Source organism: Apodemus sylvaticus, chromosome 20 (genome assembly GCF_947179515.1).
Source record: "Apodemus sylvaticus chromosome 20, mApoSyl1.1, whole genome shotgun sequence".
In the NCBI taxonomy this organism is placed as follows: Eukaryota; Metazoa; Chordata; class Mammalia; order Rodentia; family Muridae; genus Apodemus; species Apodemus sylvaticus.
This window is the reverse complement of record NC_067491.1, coordinates 5,932,781-5,947,930: the sequence shown is the minus strand read 5'-3', so window position 1 is coordinate 5,947,930 and position 15,150 is coordinate 5,932,781. Positions and strand designations below refer to the sequence as shown.

At 56.3% G+C, this 15,150-nt stretch overlaps 2 protein-coding genes across 8 annotated transcripts; both read right to left on the bottom strand.

Moving 5' to 3' along the window:
* Positions 1-1,519: 1,519 nt before the first annotated feature.
* Arhgef25 (Rho guanine nucleotide exchange factor 25) lies at positions 1,520-9,051 on the bottom strand. Of its 6 annotated transcripts, none has more exons than XM_052165266.1 (16): positions 8,915-9,051; positions 8,234-8,348; positions 5,857-6,071; positions 5,617-5,712; positions 5,035-5,111; positions 4,821-4,887; positions 4,536-4,639; positions 4,252-4,321; positions 4,049-4,138; positions 3,858-3,950; positions 3,700-3,750; positions 3,440-3,517; positions 3,064-3,261; positions 2,668-2,848; positions 2,203-2,414; positions 1,520-1,968 (listed from the first exon to the last, which is right to left on the bottom strand). In XM_052165266.1, exons 1-16 carry the CDS (start codon positions 8,933-8,935, stop codon positions 1,861-1,863), a joined length of 1,776 nt encoding a protein of 591 aa, XP_052021226.1. In that variant the 5' UTR covers positions 8,936-9,051; the 3' UTR covers positions 1,520-1,860. The 6 variants fall into 6 exon arrangements, with proteins under 6 accessions (XP_052021226.1, XP_052021225.1, XP_052021229.1 ...); XM_052165265.1 differs by lacking the exon at positions 8,915-9,051 and adding an exon at positions 8,613-8,830; XM_052165269.1 differs by lacking the exon at positions 8,915-9,051 and adding an exon at positions 8,613-8,830 and having other exon boundaries at positions 5,857-5,945.
* A 75-nt stretch (positions 9,052-9,126) lies between these two features.
* Positions 9,127-14,123, bottom strand: Dtx3 (deltex E3 ubiquitin ligase 3). Of its 2 annotated transcripts, XM_052165273.1 has the most exons (6): positions 13,903-14,119; positions 12,605-12,668; positions 12,398-12,470; positions 11,282-12,030; positions 10,119-10,336; positions 9,127-9,822 (listed from the first exon to the last, which is right to left on the bottom strand). In XM_052165273.1, coding segments are annotated over exons 3-6 (1,044 nt in total). In that variant the 5' UTR covers positions 12,399-12,470; positions 12,605-12,668; positions 13,903-14,119; the 3' UTR covers positions 9,127-9,746. The 2 variants fall into 2 exon arrangements, with proteins under 2 accessions (XP_052021233.1, XP_052021232.1); XM_052165272.1 differs by having other exon boundaries at positions 9,763-10,336; positions 13,903-14,123.
* Between the last annotated feature and the right edge of the window lie 1,027 nt (positions 14,124-15,150).

Here is a 15,150-nt window from a genome sequence, read left to right as displayed (position 1 = left end):
CTGTAGAGGAAATATTGAACTAACAAAGACATTTTTATTTTATTTGTTAGGAGCCCAAGCCCTGTAATACTGTTCCTTACATCCAGTTTTAGTCTCGAAGTAGGTGTGTTTAAACTAAGGGCATGCCAGTGCTGCCCATTGCTGTCTTGGCTACCCTGTTACCACTGGCACTGGTGGGTCTGGCTGCCCCAGGGGCACAAAGGGTCAGTCCACACACCTCATACGCCCCTGTGGTCCCTGAAAAGACACAAAGGTTCTGAGCCCCAGGATTCTGCTGTTTGTCTGCATCCATTCAAAGATACTTTGGCACACCCCCATCACTCTGTGGCTCCCCCAGTCCCTGACCCCAAAGCCCAGGGTGGGGTCCAGAGAGGGTGGGCCTCTCCTCTTCAATTCCTCCTATTGTTCCCCAGAAATCTTATCTGGGCCTCATGTCCTGTTCCCCCCCTTAAAGTCCCTCCCCTCATTGTCAGCCATGGAGACCCAGGGCCCATAGGGAGGCTCCCACATCTCCCCACCCCACCCCCACCCCAGTAGTCTATTGTGTGCTGAGGAAGCCCCAGTGCACGTGACTGAGCCCAAGGGACTGACAGACACGGTGGACACACAGATACATAGGGACCCAGAGGCAGTGCGCTGGGTCTCTGCATGCTTGGCTATCCGTGTTCCAGAGACTGTGCCAGAAGCTGGGAGGGGCGAAGACATCTTCAGCTCCCCACCTTAGCTCTGGGATTAAAGAATCCTTTCCTAGGCAGCGTGCCGCGTGCGCATGCAAACCTTACCCCTTTCCCTCAAGATGGCAAAGAAGACTCCAGAGCGGCTCCAGCCTCTCTTCAGCAGAACATGGACACCTCAGACGAAAGGTACCCGGGGTGTTTTGTGCTTTTAGATCTAGATGTTGGGATGTCACAGTATAGCAAACCTTCTGGTGGAGTTTGAACCAAAGGATAGAGCTAGAACTTAGAAAGCTTGAATAAAGGGGAGAATACTCAAAGATAACACTAGTGTTTTCCCTAAGCCATCACAGTCACCCATTGAATACCAGAGACGGGAGAGCCAGACCAACAGCCTGGGGTGCCCAGGAGGGCCTGGGGTAGGGAGCCCTGGGAGAATGCGGCCCCAGATCAGCATGCACACACCCATCAATGACTCTCTCCCTTCCCTGCTACTTCTGCCCAGAGCGGAGGTGCCCAGACTGCCGTTGCCCCTGGAGACACAGGTATGAGGAGTAGTTTCCTCCTAGGGCAGGAAGGGGAGGGATCTGGACTGAGAGATGCTGCAATCGATTAAGGGTGAGGGACAAAGATAGGTCTCTCATCTTCAAACATTCTCATTCTATTGTGTTTGAGGGAGGGTCTCACTCTGTAGATCAGGCTGGCCTCGAACTCAGAGATCCACCTGCCTCTGCCTCCCGAGTGTGCGCCACCACTGCTCAACCAGTAGTCAGTCCCCTTTTACCCCACCTTACCAACCCATTCCCACGGCAGCCATCTCCCTCCCAAGACAGCAACCTCAGTGATATAGCAAAACTTTTATTCACAGGAAAACTTGAAAACAAAATCACAACCCAAGCCAGTAATTTCTATCTGGTCCCTGCCCTCGCCCTCCCTCCAAGCCCATACATATCCTCCATTTGAGGGGTTGTGGTGCATGCAGGGAGTGGAGCTGACAGATCCTGTGTTCCTCGGGCAGAAAAGAGTCTTTTCAGGTCTAGGTCCTGTCTTCCATGTTGATCTCCTCTCCCAGTCTCTCCCGTTCTCCATACACCAGGAAGAATGTATTCTGGCACGGTGCCAGGATTCTCCCCAAATTCATCGAGGAATCACGCCTGAGCCAATAGCACTCCGAGGCTTTCGGGGGTTACAACTCATCTTCATCTAGCTTGGCGAGCCTGGCCTGACAGGGAGGAGTGTTCACAGTGGGAAGGGCTGGAGAGTCATGAGGAGCCCGGGGGGTGTCACTGAGAACCTGAAGAAAGATTCAAGTCAGAGGATCGGCTAAGGCTACCAGTCTTCCCTAATTCCTCTCTCCAGTTAAAGGCCCTGGTCAGGTCCCCTCCTCTTGCCCCAGGACGAAAGAGAAGAAAGTAAGGACGAAAATTAGGAAAGTCACACAAAAGGATAGTGGTGGAAAAGGGAGATGGGGTGGTGTGGGGACAAAGGCCCTTCCCTTCCTGCCCTAGGAGGAAACTACTCCTCATACCTGTGTCTCCAGGGGCAACGGCAGTCTGGGCACCTCCGCTCTGGGCAGAAGTAGCAGGGACGGGAGAGAGCCATTGATGGGTGTGTGCATGCTGACCTGGGCCAGGTCTCCAGGCCGCATTCTCCCAGGGCTCCCTACCCCAGGCCCTCCTGGGCGCCCCAGGCTGTTGGTCTGGCTCTCCCGTCTCTGGTATTCAATGGGTGACTGTAATGCTAGGCCAAGGGAAGGAATAGAGTTGTATTACGGAAGAGACCGACCACGTTCCCTGCCTTCCCTTCTCCCCATTTCTGGCTCTCCTAATTTGGCCAATGTAAGGTGCTTGGAACTTTTTAGAGGGTTCTGGGTGGGTGTACAATGGAGAGGTTCAAAGGGTGTACAAAGGGCTGGAGACTGGGTGTCTGGGGAAGGGGTTCAGGAGGTCAGATAGCTTTGAGGGCCTCTGTAGAGATAGGATGAGAGCTTCACCGTTGAGAAAGTCACGCTGGCTTTCCAGGATCTGGGCCACTTGCTTGATCCAGGCTTGACTGACCGCAGGGTCTGAAGCCTGCAGAATGTAGCGCTGGATCCCACCTTCTGGCCCTCTAGAGGTCAGCGCAAACCGGCAAGGGTTTCCTTGGAGATTCCCCTCCAGCCCTAGGCAGCTCACCTGGATTGGCAATCAGAGCCAGCTCTCAGATTCTGCAAGCCCTTTCGCCAGTCCTGAGAGCCTGGCTCCCTCCATATGCCCCGCCCCATCGGTCCGCCCCTCCATATGCCCCGCCCCATTGGGTTGGCTCCCTCCATATGCCCCGCCCCATTGGGTTGGCTCCCTCCATATGCCCCGCCCCATTGGGTTGGCTCCCTCCATATGCCCCGCCCCACCTTGATGCTGTTCTTGTACACGTAGCCAGGCTGCGTGCCACCTCGACCTCCTCCCAGGGCCTCACTGAAGATGACGATTTGCTCGAACAGGAAGACACGCCTCTCCCGACCCCGGGAAGAAAGCAGACCCCCGGCTTCAGGCTCTGTAACTAAGAATGTGTCCTGGCCCAAGAGCTTCCCCTGAGCAGTCAGTTTTCCCTGGAACCGAAAGACATGGCCTCTGAGAAGGCGCAACCAGACTTTGAAAAGAGCATCAGTTTCTCCCCTCCCCTCCTCCACCCCAGCACGCCCAAGGAGGTGATTACTCATAAGAACCCAGAGTATAAGACCTGAGCACAAGAACAGTTCACTGCTGCGTCCCGCCCCAGTCCCATACCTCAAATCCCCGAAGTCTCCCTAGGGACATCATATCATTGCATCGCTTGGGTACAAAGCACATGACCTCCACAGCTTGCTAGGATACAGGTGAAGAAGGGATTCATTACTGGCAGAGAAGCTCCTTTTGAGAGAGCCTCTCCACACATCACCACCCCAGGGGCCTCTCCCTAAAAACCAGACATCCCTAAGCCACCTGGAGACTGTGGTACCCAGATGATGAAAAGGGTGAGGCAGATTACGGGTCCTGGGGAACCTCACCTCCAGCTCCTCGGTATCCATCCCAGCTCTTCTGTAATACTTTAGAAAATCCTACGACAGAAAGAAGAAAGCTCTGGAGAGCCCTTAGACCCTAAAGATGACTGAGGAGATGCCTGTCCCCAGCCAGCTGTGTCCGCAGGGAAAAGGGTGGTCCTGACCTTCAGCAGCAACTGGTATTTCATGATTCGCTGCACTGGTTTAATGAGCAGGTCATTGAGCTGCAATCGGTGTCCTAGCTGCTGCCTGAGCTCCTGGGGACAGGGACAGGGACAGGGACAGGGCAGTCATGTAGCCTGAAAAGCCTGTTCATGCCTGTCCTCCTTTCCCTCAAGGCGTCTCAGCCACTGACCTCAAAGTAGCTGTCCCCAAATTCTGACAGCACATGTTCTGACTTGGGTTTATTCTGGCAGTACACCACATACATATGCAGTCGGCGCTCCTAGCAGGGATAATGTTGAAGAAAGCGGGGTGGATGGTGACAAAAGAGAACCCATCTCCACAGAGCCGGGACTCATCCCAAGCCCTTCTTCCCCTGTTAAGGCCCAGCCTCACATGTTTGATGAACAGCTGAGCCAGCCAATCAGGATCTTTCAAACACTGCTGCAGCTCCTGCAGGAAATAGCTGGAAGAGTTGTGAGAGAGAAGCATCTCAAACACTCCTAAGAGCGTTCACCTCCACACATCCCAGAGTTTCAGCTACACGCCCCGGTCACTCTCCCTACAGAACTCCAGTGGCTCCTTGAACCACAGCGGACCCATGGTTCCAATATGGACTCTAGGACAGACTACCAGAGAGAGCCCTCCCCCAGAACCTGACTCAGGGCTCCAGCACTCACTCTCGGTGCCACTCATAGATCTGCTGAATGTTCCCAAACACAATCCTGTCACGACCTCGGAGACTCTCAGGGACCCCCTGAGTAGCCATGGTAACCATGTAACCCTGTGGGAAGGATGAGACGGGACTATGATTACATAAACTCAGCCTTGGGTCGACCCTGCACAAAGTCCAGAAGTAGAGGGAATGTGTAAAGTGACCCAGAGGATCAACCTCTCTTAAAAATATTCCCAGGCAGACGGAAAGGGTCAGTGGGCCATGGCTGGGGAGAAGAAGCGAAAACTACCTCTACAATCTGTCCCAAGTCCTCCACATACAGTCTTTCCGTTTCCACCAGCTCGCTCAGGACCAACCTAGAGAGTACAAGGATGCCTTCGCTTCAGCGAAGTTTAGCCCGTTCTTCCTGCACTAAAAGAGCATCACCATAGCCACCTCAGAGGGCAGTAAAAATGTGAGGGGTCTCGGGGAAGTTCAGCAACCGCAGTGCCCTGTGAACTTACAGACTCCTTTCCAGGGCTGTCTTCTTCTGCTCTTCCTCATTCTTGGGAGCTTGAGACAAAGTTTCCTCTTCAGCTGGCTGGAAGAGGTAGGCAAACAAAGGAATACCTTTTAGTAAGAAGAACCTTCTCTTTATTTGTTTGTTTGTGGGTTTTGTTTTGTTTTTTTAAAGAAAGACTTGTTTGTTTTAAGACAGGGTCTCTCTATGTAGTTCTGGCTGTCCTGGAACTTACTGGCCTTGAACCTACAGACATCCACCTGCCTCTGCCTCCAAAGTGCTGGGATTGAAGTTATCATCACCATCATCATTTTTTCATTATGGGGGCCATGTGTCCAGGTACCCACAGAGACCAGAAGAGGGTGCTAGGTGTTTTAGAGCTGGGCATACAGGTAATTGTGAGTCATGTGACATGGGTGCTGGGAACTCAAGTTGGGGGAGTAGCGAGTGTGCTTAACCAGTAAGCCATGCCTCTAGTCCCTGTCTGACTGATTTTGAAACATGATCTCATATAGCCTGGGAATTGATCTGTAGCTAAGGTTGGCCCAAACGGGTGCATGTCACATGCGCAGTTCTATTTCTTCACCTGTGCCTTGTCTCTAGGACTCTCCAGTAATGTAGTCAGTAATGTCAGTTCTGGCAGCTCCTGTCCTGTGGTTAAAGTTGGCTCCAGCATCCAGTTCTGGACAGAGAGATAGCAAGGCCAGACGGAGATCCAGTGACTGAGGTCATGACGGTAGATGGGTTCCCCAATGACCAGTGACCCCAACCTGCCCACTTTCCCACTGTCCTTCATGGACGTCCTTCTGTGGGACTCCCTGCTCACCTCACATTGTCCGGTCTGATCACTCTCTGCCTCAGTTTCCACACTGAGACAATGTTTGGAATGATCCAACCATCTCCTCAGGCCGGTTACTGGTCCAGGGGGGATCGGAGAACATGGATGAGAGTTGAGGCCGGAGCTGGGGCCAGACAGGGCAGCCAGCCCCGAGACAGCAGATGCTGACATGCTCCCCTCGCTGCCAGCAATAGAATAGGATTCTGACGGGAGGAAAATGACAGGAGTCGATGGACTCTGGACCAGCTCTGGGGTGCTAGAGGACCCCCCCATGGTGTCCTCTCCATGCTGTTCAGACCCTGTCTCTTTGGCCATCCTCATTTGAGTTGGCCAGGATAGAAATCTTTGCAAGGGGAGGAAGGACTGTAAACCCCTGGCTCCAGGCCTGTGCTCCTCCAGTTCCATGTGGAGGTTCCCCATACCCTAAGCATAGCACAGATATGGGGGTGGGGGCAGCCATCTGGGCAGACACTGGAAACTGGGGGTAGCCATCTGCTTCCATACCACACTCCCCCTTCCAATAGGTACAGACCATTCTCCCAGAGAGGGGTGAGAACAAAAGAACGACGTAGCTGTCTGCCACCCCCAGGCCCCTCTCCTCCCACTCCAATAATTACTATATATATTGTGTTTGGACAGCCCACCTCTCCGGGCACGCGCACAGACCCAACCCAGGGGGCAGTGAGGACAGCTGTGGGGGGGGGGCGGAGGGGGGTATCTATGGCCAGCAATTGGGAAGAGCTGCAAGTTGAGTTCTTAGAAAACCCTTTACAGGTAGATATACCCTCGCCCCACCGCCAGCCCACCACCATTCCTCTGCTCCCTTTTCAGAAGACTTTCAGCGAGAGTGATCTGAGGGAAGGTACAAGGTTCTGGGCCTAAGACGATCACAAGAGAATTTCCCCTCCTTGCTATCTGATTATAGCAAAGAAATGGGCCCTCTGACCCTTCCTCAACTTAAATCAGCAGAAACCTAGAAGTGGAAAGGACCTTAGGAATTCTCTGTTAAATCACTTTTCTGAGAAACACACAGACAGACTCCAGCCCTAAAGCCCTAAGGCTTGGGTAAGCAGATGCCCTAAGCCCTTGCTCAGGCTGCCCCCCAACTCAATGCTGCCCCCATCAGACCTCGCACTCACCACGTCCCCCCCGGGAGAAGCAGCAGCCGCATTTTGCCAGCACTTTTCGAATCACACGGGGACAGGCACAGCGACCCCCTTTGTGACCCCCCCGCATGGCGCCCGGGGCCCCCCGCACCCCCCACCCGGGCCGGCCATGCAGGGGGAATCACGGGGGGCGGGGCGGGGAGGGCGCAGGGCGCACGCCCCCCTCCCTCCCTCCCGGGTCCAGGCTTGGGAAGGGGGGAGGAAAGGGATGCGAGGCGGGGGCCAGGAGTAGACGGAAGTCGAGGCAGGGGAGTCTGGAAGGAGAGCCGTGCGGGGTTGGGCCGCGGACTTGGGCGGGGAGGGTTTCCGGAACCCCGGCGGTGCGGGGCCCAGGGTCCAGATGTCCAGCCAGAGGAAGGGGTGATGGGGAAGGCCGGGCCGGGATGGGACAGCCGCTCCAGTCTCCGGCCTCGGCTTAGGGGTGGCTCTAGGCCCGGGCAGGGAGGTGCGGGGGCCGATTCCCGGAGCCACTGGAGCCGCGCGGGTCCGGGCCGAGCGGCGAGCGGAATAACAGGCCGGGCCGCGGTGCTGCCGCGGGGCGGGGCCTCTGCGGCCAGGCTCCGCCCCTCCGCGCTCCCCCTGCCCCCTCCCCCAGGCACCTCCACGCTCGCAGTCCGCTTCCCCAGATCCCCGCCCCTCCTCCCAGGCCTGGACTCTCTCTAGCATCCCAGCTGCGACTGCGGGGCGCTGGGCTGGGTGGGCGAGAAGTCCGGAGGTGGGGTCTGCCTCGCTCGCCGCTTGGCCTCTGAGATGAAGAACTCGCGGGATGGAGCCTTGGTTTGTGTGAAAGGTTCTGAGGTTCTGGCTGTCTCCACCCCACGCCCCAAGCAGGGCATGCGTGTATGGGGAACACTTTGTAGGGAACACAACCCAGGTGCCGCCCTCTACCCCCGACCCATCTTTCCTCTAGGCCCCAGCGCTCCAGCTAAAACTAATCACCAATTAAGGCGAAGTCCCGGCGCCTGAGCTGGCCCAGGGCCAGGGGTGGGGCGCGGGGGACACTCCACTCCGCCTTCGGGGGCTTGGGACCCGCCGAAATGAGGACACACATCGGGCTAGAAGAGAAGCGTGGTGTCTGCGATTTAATGGTCCCATGCAAATTAGGTGCAAACCTTTATGCTAATATGAACAGAATCTATCTGAAGTCACCACTTTGCGCAGAATGGCAAACTGTGCCCCACCCAAGCCCAGCTTCTTACCGGGCTGCGGAGCCCAGGCGAAGACCTCACGTTCGCGTTGCCCTGTCTGATCCTCCTCGGTACAATCATTCTCTGTCTTGGTACTCCCAGGCCCTAAGGGATCTCTCTCCGGGGGCTGCCGAGACAGGGTCACAGTAAGGACCCTTTTCCTAGGCTGCCATGACCCACGCCCCTCCCTCTCTCCCTCCTGTCAAAATGCACGTTATTCTGAAAGGGTCAACCAGAACTTGGCATATGGCCCTCATAACTGAATTTACGGATCTTTGCGACTGCTCCATATAACTTTTGTTTACGGGTAAACTGAGTCGTGGAGTGCAATTCTCCTAAAGTACTCCAAAGACCCCCCCCCCGGACCCCACCCGCGGTCCCTCTTCCTTACCCCCTCCTGCCCGGGTACGGCGCATGCGCGCAGCATGCCCCCCATGACCCCCAGTATCCGGTCAGTGCGGCCAGGGGTGGGACGGTCCGGGGGCTTCATGCTGGACCCCTACCCTGCTTCAAGTTTCAGGGCCGAGGGGCCACGGAAGCTGGGGGGCTCTGAGGCCTGCGTGCGTCCGGGGAGTTGCTGCTGCCGAATCCGCCCCCCAGCCCGGCTCCGCCCCGGTTCCCACCGCAGCCAAACTTCTCAAAGGGGGTAGGGTTGTTCCTTTCTCCACAAACGTAACTGAACGACAAACAAACCCCTCTTAATCCCGATTCCATCAATCCAAGTGTGGCCTAGGGCTTTGCAGGGTTATTGCAGCGCTCAGCATTAGCTCTGCCAGAGGAGAGGGACTCCTAGGAGGAGAAAGAGTCCAGTCAGGCACGCAAGGATTCCCCATTACCCCATTTCAGCGGGTCCTGCTCCGCACCCCACCCCCATCCTGTCCAAGGAACAGAAAACGGGTGTGGCATAGAGTTGCATATTTCACTTTATTTTTATTAAATTAAAAGCTACAGTCTGGCAGCAATTCCAGATTTGGGGGTGGGGGGTAAGGAGGCTCCTTATAGGGGCAGAGAAGATCGAGAGAAAGACAGACTGACAGAGACAGACACGGGAGAGAGAGAAGGATCCCTTAAGGTAGGACTACTGTTATCTTAACACGCAGCTGGCTGGGGGAGGCAGCTAATATCAGTCCGAGGTGAGACAGTATTCAGGGGCTGGAGCTCAAGAGACCCCATCCTTCCTAGCCAGGCCCTTCCTCAGCTTAGCCACCGGAGCACGGTACATACCAGGGAAAGCCAAGGACACTGGAGAAGCAGGGGCAGAGAGAATATGTACACGGAGTGTGGGGAGGGGAGCCTTGGAAACCGGCCTCTGCCACAGGGGAGTGGCTCGAAGGGCACTGAAGCACTTGGCCAAGGGCGGGGAGGGGAAGGGACTGTCCCCTTCCCCTCTGAGCTTCCACCCCAGTCAGACATATCCCCTCATGGGTGGCGCTGGGGCAGAGAGAGGAGCAGAGGCTTCCTTGGATCCTAGTAGAGGACAGCGTGGGGCCTCGGCAAAGGAGCCGTCCGTCCTTCCGTCCATCCTTCAGTCGTCTGTGATACCCTTGGCTCTCAGCTCCTCTTGCACCCTAGTCAGGTAGGTTGGGTCCGGATACCCAAACCTGGGGCAAAGAGACATGAGGATCAGAGTTAGTTGTCTGGACTTGATTGTCCTTACCCACCCTTATTTTGAGTGGCTCAGTGGGGGGCCAAATTCAGACCCCTCCCACTTCCCATGAGGAGGGACCTCCAAAACGAAGATAACCCAGTCAGAATATGCTTTTGGGGTCGGGGCGAGGGGAGGTGTTAAGCTCAACACGTCAGGACCAGGATGAAAACAGACTGAGAGGGTGGGTGGCTCCCCGAATTAGAAATGGTGAAAGCGAGAAGCCATAGAGAGGGAGATGAGGAGTCGCACAGCTGGGGTCCCCCTGTGCAGCTGGTCTTGTGGTGGATGTCGTTCCAAGTGATGACATTGGGTCTCCCTGTAGTCATGGACGTGCCAATAGTGAAGGTGAGACGCTGGTCAAATGCCTTTCGGAACAGGGTCAGCACCTTGTTGCCCTCGGGGCAGTCCGGGAGGTAGGCCACCCGTGTGGTACCAGGGTACCGAACTCCTGGGTTGGGGTGTTCAGCCTGAGGGAAGAGAAGGCAGAGAACAGCTGGCTGTCTCAAGGGCCTGGACACCAGCGAGGGGTCCGTCAGTCTGCCCTGACTTTTGTCCATGCATTCCCAGCGGACTGACAGACAGCCTTCCAGGGAGGGGAGGGCTTGGGAGTCTGGGCAGCAAGAGGCTGCTTCTGGACACAGTCCTTATTGTTAATCCCTCAAGTCTCAATTCAGGGACAAATGGTCTTTCAGAAGCGATGGAAGTTACTTTCCAGATAAGTCAGCACAACTGCAACAAGTAAGAAAGATTGTATCTTTTTTCATTCCCTCCTCTTCCTAAAATACTACTGCATCTGCCTCTCCTCTCCATTTTTTTTTTCTTTCTTCAGAGTTTCTCTGTCCCTGGGAACCGGCTGGACATGACTGTTTGTCCAGCAGGAAGACATCTGCCTTCAGCTCTATTGTCCCGTAGTCTGCAACAGAGCAGCACTCCCAATGGTTAGCGCAGCCAGGTCCCTTCCTGCTGTGCCTTCCTTCACCCGGGTCTCTGACCCCAGGCTTTGCCTCCATGAAGAGTCTGTCACATCCACATGAGTCAGAGTACCAGTGGGCAACCTTTCTCTCATAACTGGTTTTAGGGTTGTTTTTTTTTTTTTTCCCATGTTTGATTTGGCTTTCTTGAGGGCGAGGACTGAACGCAGGGAGGCCGGTATGATGAACTACCACTGAGCTGCTACAGTCCAGCCCTCACACCTGAGTTTTACATCGGCCCCATGGGTCATGGCAATAAAACAGCCAGGCATCAAGGTGACCCCTCCCCCACAGCTCCAGAACACCAAGTCATAAGGCATGCTGGGAGACGGCAAGAGCACACCATGTCTAACAACATACTCTCTACATTGCCTTCCCCCATCCCCCCTACACCAGAGTGAACTTGAAGGAAGCCAACAGGTAGGGACTGTGATCTCTTACCCCCTGGACACCAGGCGGGAAGACATATTGGATGACAATGGTGCCGTACTTCTCGTAGCTGGGCAGCAGGAGGGTGGCGTCCTTGGAGACCAGCATCCGCCCGTTCTGGGGCTGGTTGCCTACCAGCTGCCCGTAGAATCGGCCGCACATGGGGCAGGCCTTTTTCACCTGCAGGGCCCGTGTGATGCAGCCCTCACAGAAGGAGTGCCTGCACTTCTCCAGTGTCTTGGCATTCTGTATCTCCCCCAGGCAAATGGGGCAGGTGGTTTCCTGCTCTTCAGCGTCCTCTCTGAGCCGAGGAGGGAGCGGAGGGGGCAGGGGAGGAGGAGGAGGGGGGAGCCCTCTTGCCCCTGGGGGCAGGAGTGGGGCTGCTCGGAGAGGAGGCGGGCCTGGGCGGTGTAGCTCAGGATGCTCCCCTCCACCCCCCAGAGCCAGGCAGCCCATGAGCTCCCCCTGCCTCTGAGCTTTCTTCAGCTCTTTCTCGGCCTCTTTCAGGAGCCCCTTGAGAGCCTTCCTGGCCAGGTAGAGCCCATTGGGAGGGGCTGGGGGAGGACCCTGTGGGGACAGCTGGAGCACATAGATGTCGGAAGTCTCGCCATCTATGAGGATGGACACTCGGTGCTCCTCCCGAAGCCGGGCCAGCCGGGCTGGGGTCTCCTTGCTCAGGAAGTCCCACACAGGCTTGGAGACGGTCACTTTGCTCTTGCAGGAGCCTCCACAGGCCGCCATTCTGGACAGGACGAACGACACTGCCCCCCAGGGGTGAAAGGGACTCAGAGTGCGGAGTCCCCAGGTGACAGATAAAAGTGCCTCCTACTCCATGCCCCTTCCAGACCCTGTGTCACCTCTGTTTTCCTCAAAGCCAACCCCCCCCACTGCCTGCATGCTGGTTTTCTACCTCCGCGTCTGTCCCATAGTCCCTGCACCCTCTGGGAACAAGTTTCCACATGTCACCGTCACCTCAGTCAAGCACCAGCCATGCTTGCTTCTTTCATTTGAGCACAACAACCTGCCCCTTCCCCTCAAGGTGGAAAAAAGAAGTTTCCTCCAAAGTGAAGGAGACCCCCCACCCCACCCCGGGACCCCAGAACCCCCATCGCTCCTTCGTTTGCTCACTTTGATCCTGAGGAGCTTAGAATTGGCATGCAGGCCGCTCTCTTGTCCCCCTGATACTCGGAGATCCTGTGACCTGGTGGGATGGGAAAGGAAAAGAAAGTAAGAAGCTATTCTCCAATCCCCACAGGCCCCTTGAACTAGCCAGGAGCCTGGGGGAGGGGTACTAGGTGGTTGGGATTTCGTGGAACATGGGAGGAGCATGGGTACCTGAAAAGGCCACGGGGACAATGGTAGCAGAAGTCCCTCCACCTCCACCTTCAGCTGGCTAGAGCTGGGGACGAGGAAGGTAAAGAGTTATGATAGCATTTCCTCAGCCAGCCCAGAGAGAAACCGCTCTGCTAGTTCCTCTCCTCCCCTGCAGAAGCCTCTCCAAGTTGCTCGAGGCACTTCACCAGGCCAGCGCCTCTCTTTCCCCCAGTGCAGAGGGAGATCCTAGGTGCTGATAAAGACAGGAAGGAGGGAGAAAGGCCTCACAGGATGAAGGTCGTGGATGCCACCTCCCTCAGATTACACTGACAGAAATATCTCCTATGCTCATGCCTCATTTCTCCTGCCTCATTTCTTTCCGTTCTCGAATAGTTCAAGTCCCTGTTGTTGACAGGGACCTTTTCCTTGAGAGCCGGAAGTCTGTTAGGGATGCCAGCAAAGTGTTAGCAGTCCCGCAATAACAAAGTTCTCATTGTCACCTTTAAACCCAGTGCCTGCAGAGCAGTTGTCAGCTGCAAATCAAGCAGGAGCCCTGCTAGAGGAACCCAAGGTTTTCCCCTGAGCCCTGTCACACAGTCAGCTCCAGGGCCTTTCCCACAACAGTAAGTGCAGCTCAATTAGGAAGAGGGGCCATTAATGTGACCTCAATTCCTTGTGATCCAAAAAGAAGCCGCTGTCCGTTTGTGCTTCCATCATAGGATCCTTGAGACGAAAACCTAGAGTCTCAACCCGAATGGTCTGTGCACGGTGAAATGCCCCCTCCCCACCAGAGAGAACCCAGGATCTAGGTGTCCTAGCTCCAAGTCCTGCTGGCACAGCACAAGGAGGCGGGGCCACAGTTTAGTCTGGGTCTAGCATTCCTCTGGGGCAAACCAGGCCGGACACCAGACCAGCCTCTTCCTCCAGACAGCGGCCGCTGTCAGGGACGGCGAGGAAGGGCAAGGGTCCCCTGGGGGGGTGTCCACTGAGGCACCCCCACCCTTCTCCCCCAGACTGCCCCCGGATCCATCCAACCCAAAACCAGCTCCCGCAGCCCTACTCGAGGGAGCCCCGGAGTCCCGCCGCTTGGTGAGGGTGTGCGTCCACCCGACTGCGGCCCTCAGAACCCCCAAATGGAGGCCAGGGCTGGAGGTGCGGGAGAGATGATGGGCCCGGGCCCGAGGGCACCCCCTTCTCCCGCCGCGCGCGCGTGGGGGGCCGATGGCGGAGGAGGGGGCGGAGGGAAGCGGGGGGCTTGTGAGGGTGCGGACCCGGCCTGGGGGGCACGCGGTGGGTGTGGGGGCGCCGGGCTCACCTACCTCTCGTCAGCGCCGCCATTGCCGGTCACATGACTGAGGCTGTTGCTGGGATGACGGTCCGGGCCTTAGCAACAAGGGGCGGGCGGGGGGTGGAGGGGAGACCCCGAGAAGGTGGAAGGGGATGCCGGGGTGCAGACTGAGAGAAAGGAAGGGAGAGCACCCCTCCCCTTGGCGGGTGATGATCACCGTTTCCTTTGACCCCCTCCTACCCGGGAGCCCCTGCCTCTGCCCCAAAACAAAAATGGAGGCGCAGTTCCAGTCTTTGGAGGGAGGGGTGGCGTTATGTAGCCGAGGGTAGGAGGTTAAATCCCTTAGAAAAGCCACTCTCTTGGCTTCCCCCTCCTGGAGGAGCCCTCTCCCCACTTCTTCCCAGCCAACTGCGTGGCACCTTTAGGAACTGGCAGGGACGGGTATATGGATTTGGAGGGGAGGGCCATTTTTTGAAATCTTACGCTGGAATATGTTGGATGTGAAGTTTTAGTAAAAAGGAAAACATTGTTACTACAAAATAAACCCTGTGACTAAACTACTTCAATCCCCTCCCTCAACTCATGCCTCCTTCCAGATTGTTACCTCCGGTGACCCCTTCTCCCCCACCCCCCCAACCCCGCGCAGCCTGTTGCCAGATGGGGGGCTGGTGACTAGTTTTCCACAAATAGGGACACAGGTCGGTGCAGACTATGAGGTGGATAGATCCTTTAAAAATGTTAGTGTCAAGTACGTGGCTCAAATAGTTAAAAATTCCCAAAGGAAAAAAAAAAGCTCTGCTCCGCTGTGCTTCCCGTCAGAGCGGGCTCCGCCTCCTCCAGCTTCACGTCCCTGGGGCCACATCAAGCCAGGTTTTTCCACCAGCCGAAAGACCTCTTCAGCCAAGACGCACTGAATCTCCCAGACTAGCAACACCACGTCATCCACCCCTCTCCATCCCCTCCGCCCTGGAGGACTGGTCACTCCATCACTTTCCCAGGACCCTGCTGGACTCATCCTGCCCTCTAGGCAGACAGCTTTCCCAGGAAGCCTGGGTGTGCCGAAAATTCCTTCCCACAGAGCTGGTACCCGAGAGAGGTCCACCAGGGTTAACAGATGGAGGAACCAGAGCGTAGGGAAGAGGGACACAATCTCACTCCCCACAGGCCACCACTAGTGCTCAAGGTCTACAGGTTGGTCAATGTTTTCTGCTCCCATGTCAACCCCACACCTCTAACTCCTCAGTCCTCTTAGAACACCCACCTGCCCACCCCCCACACA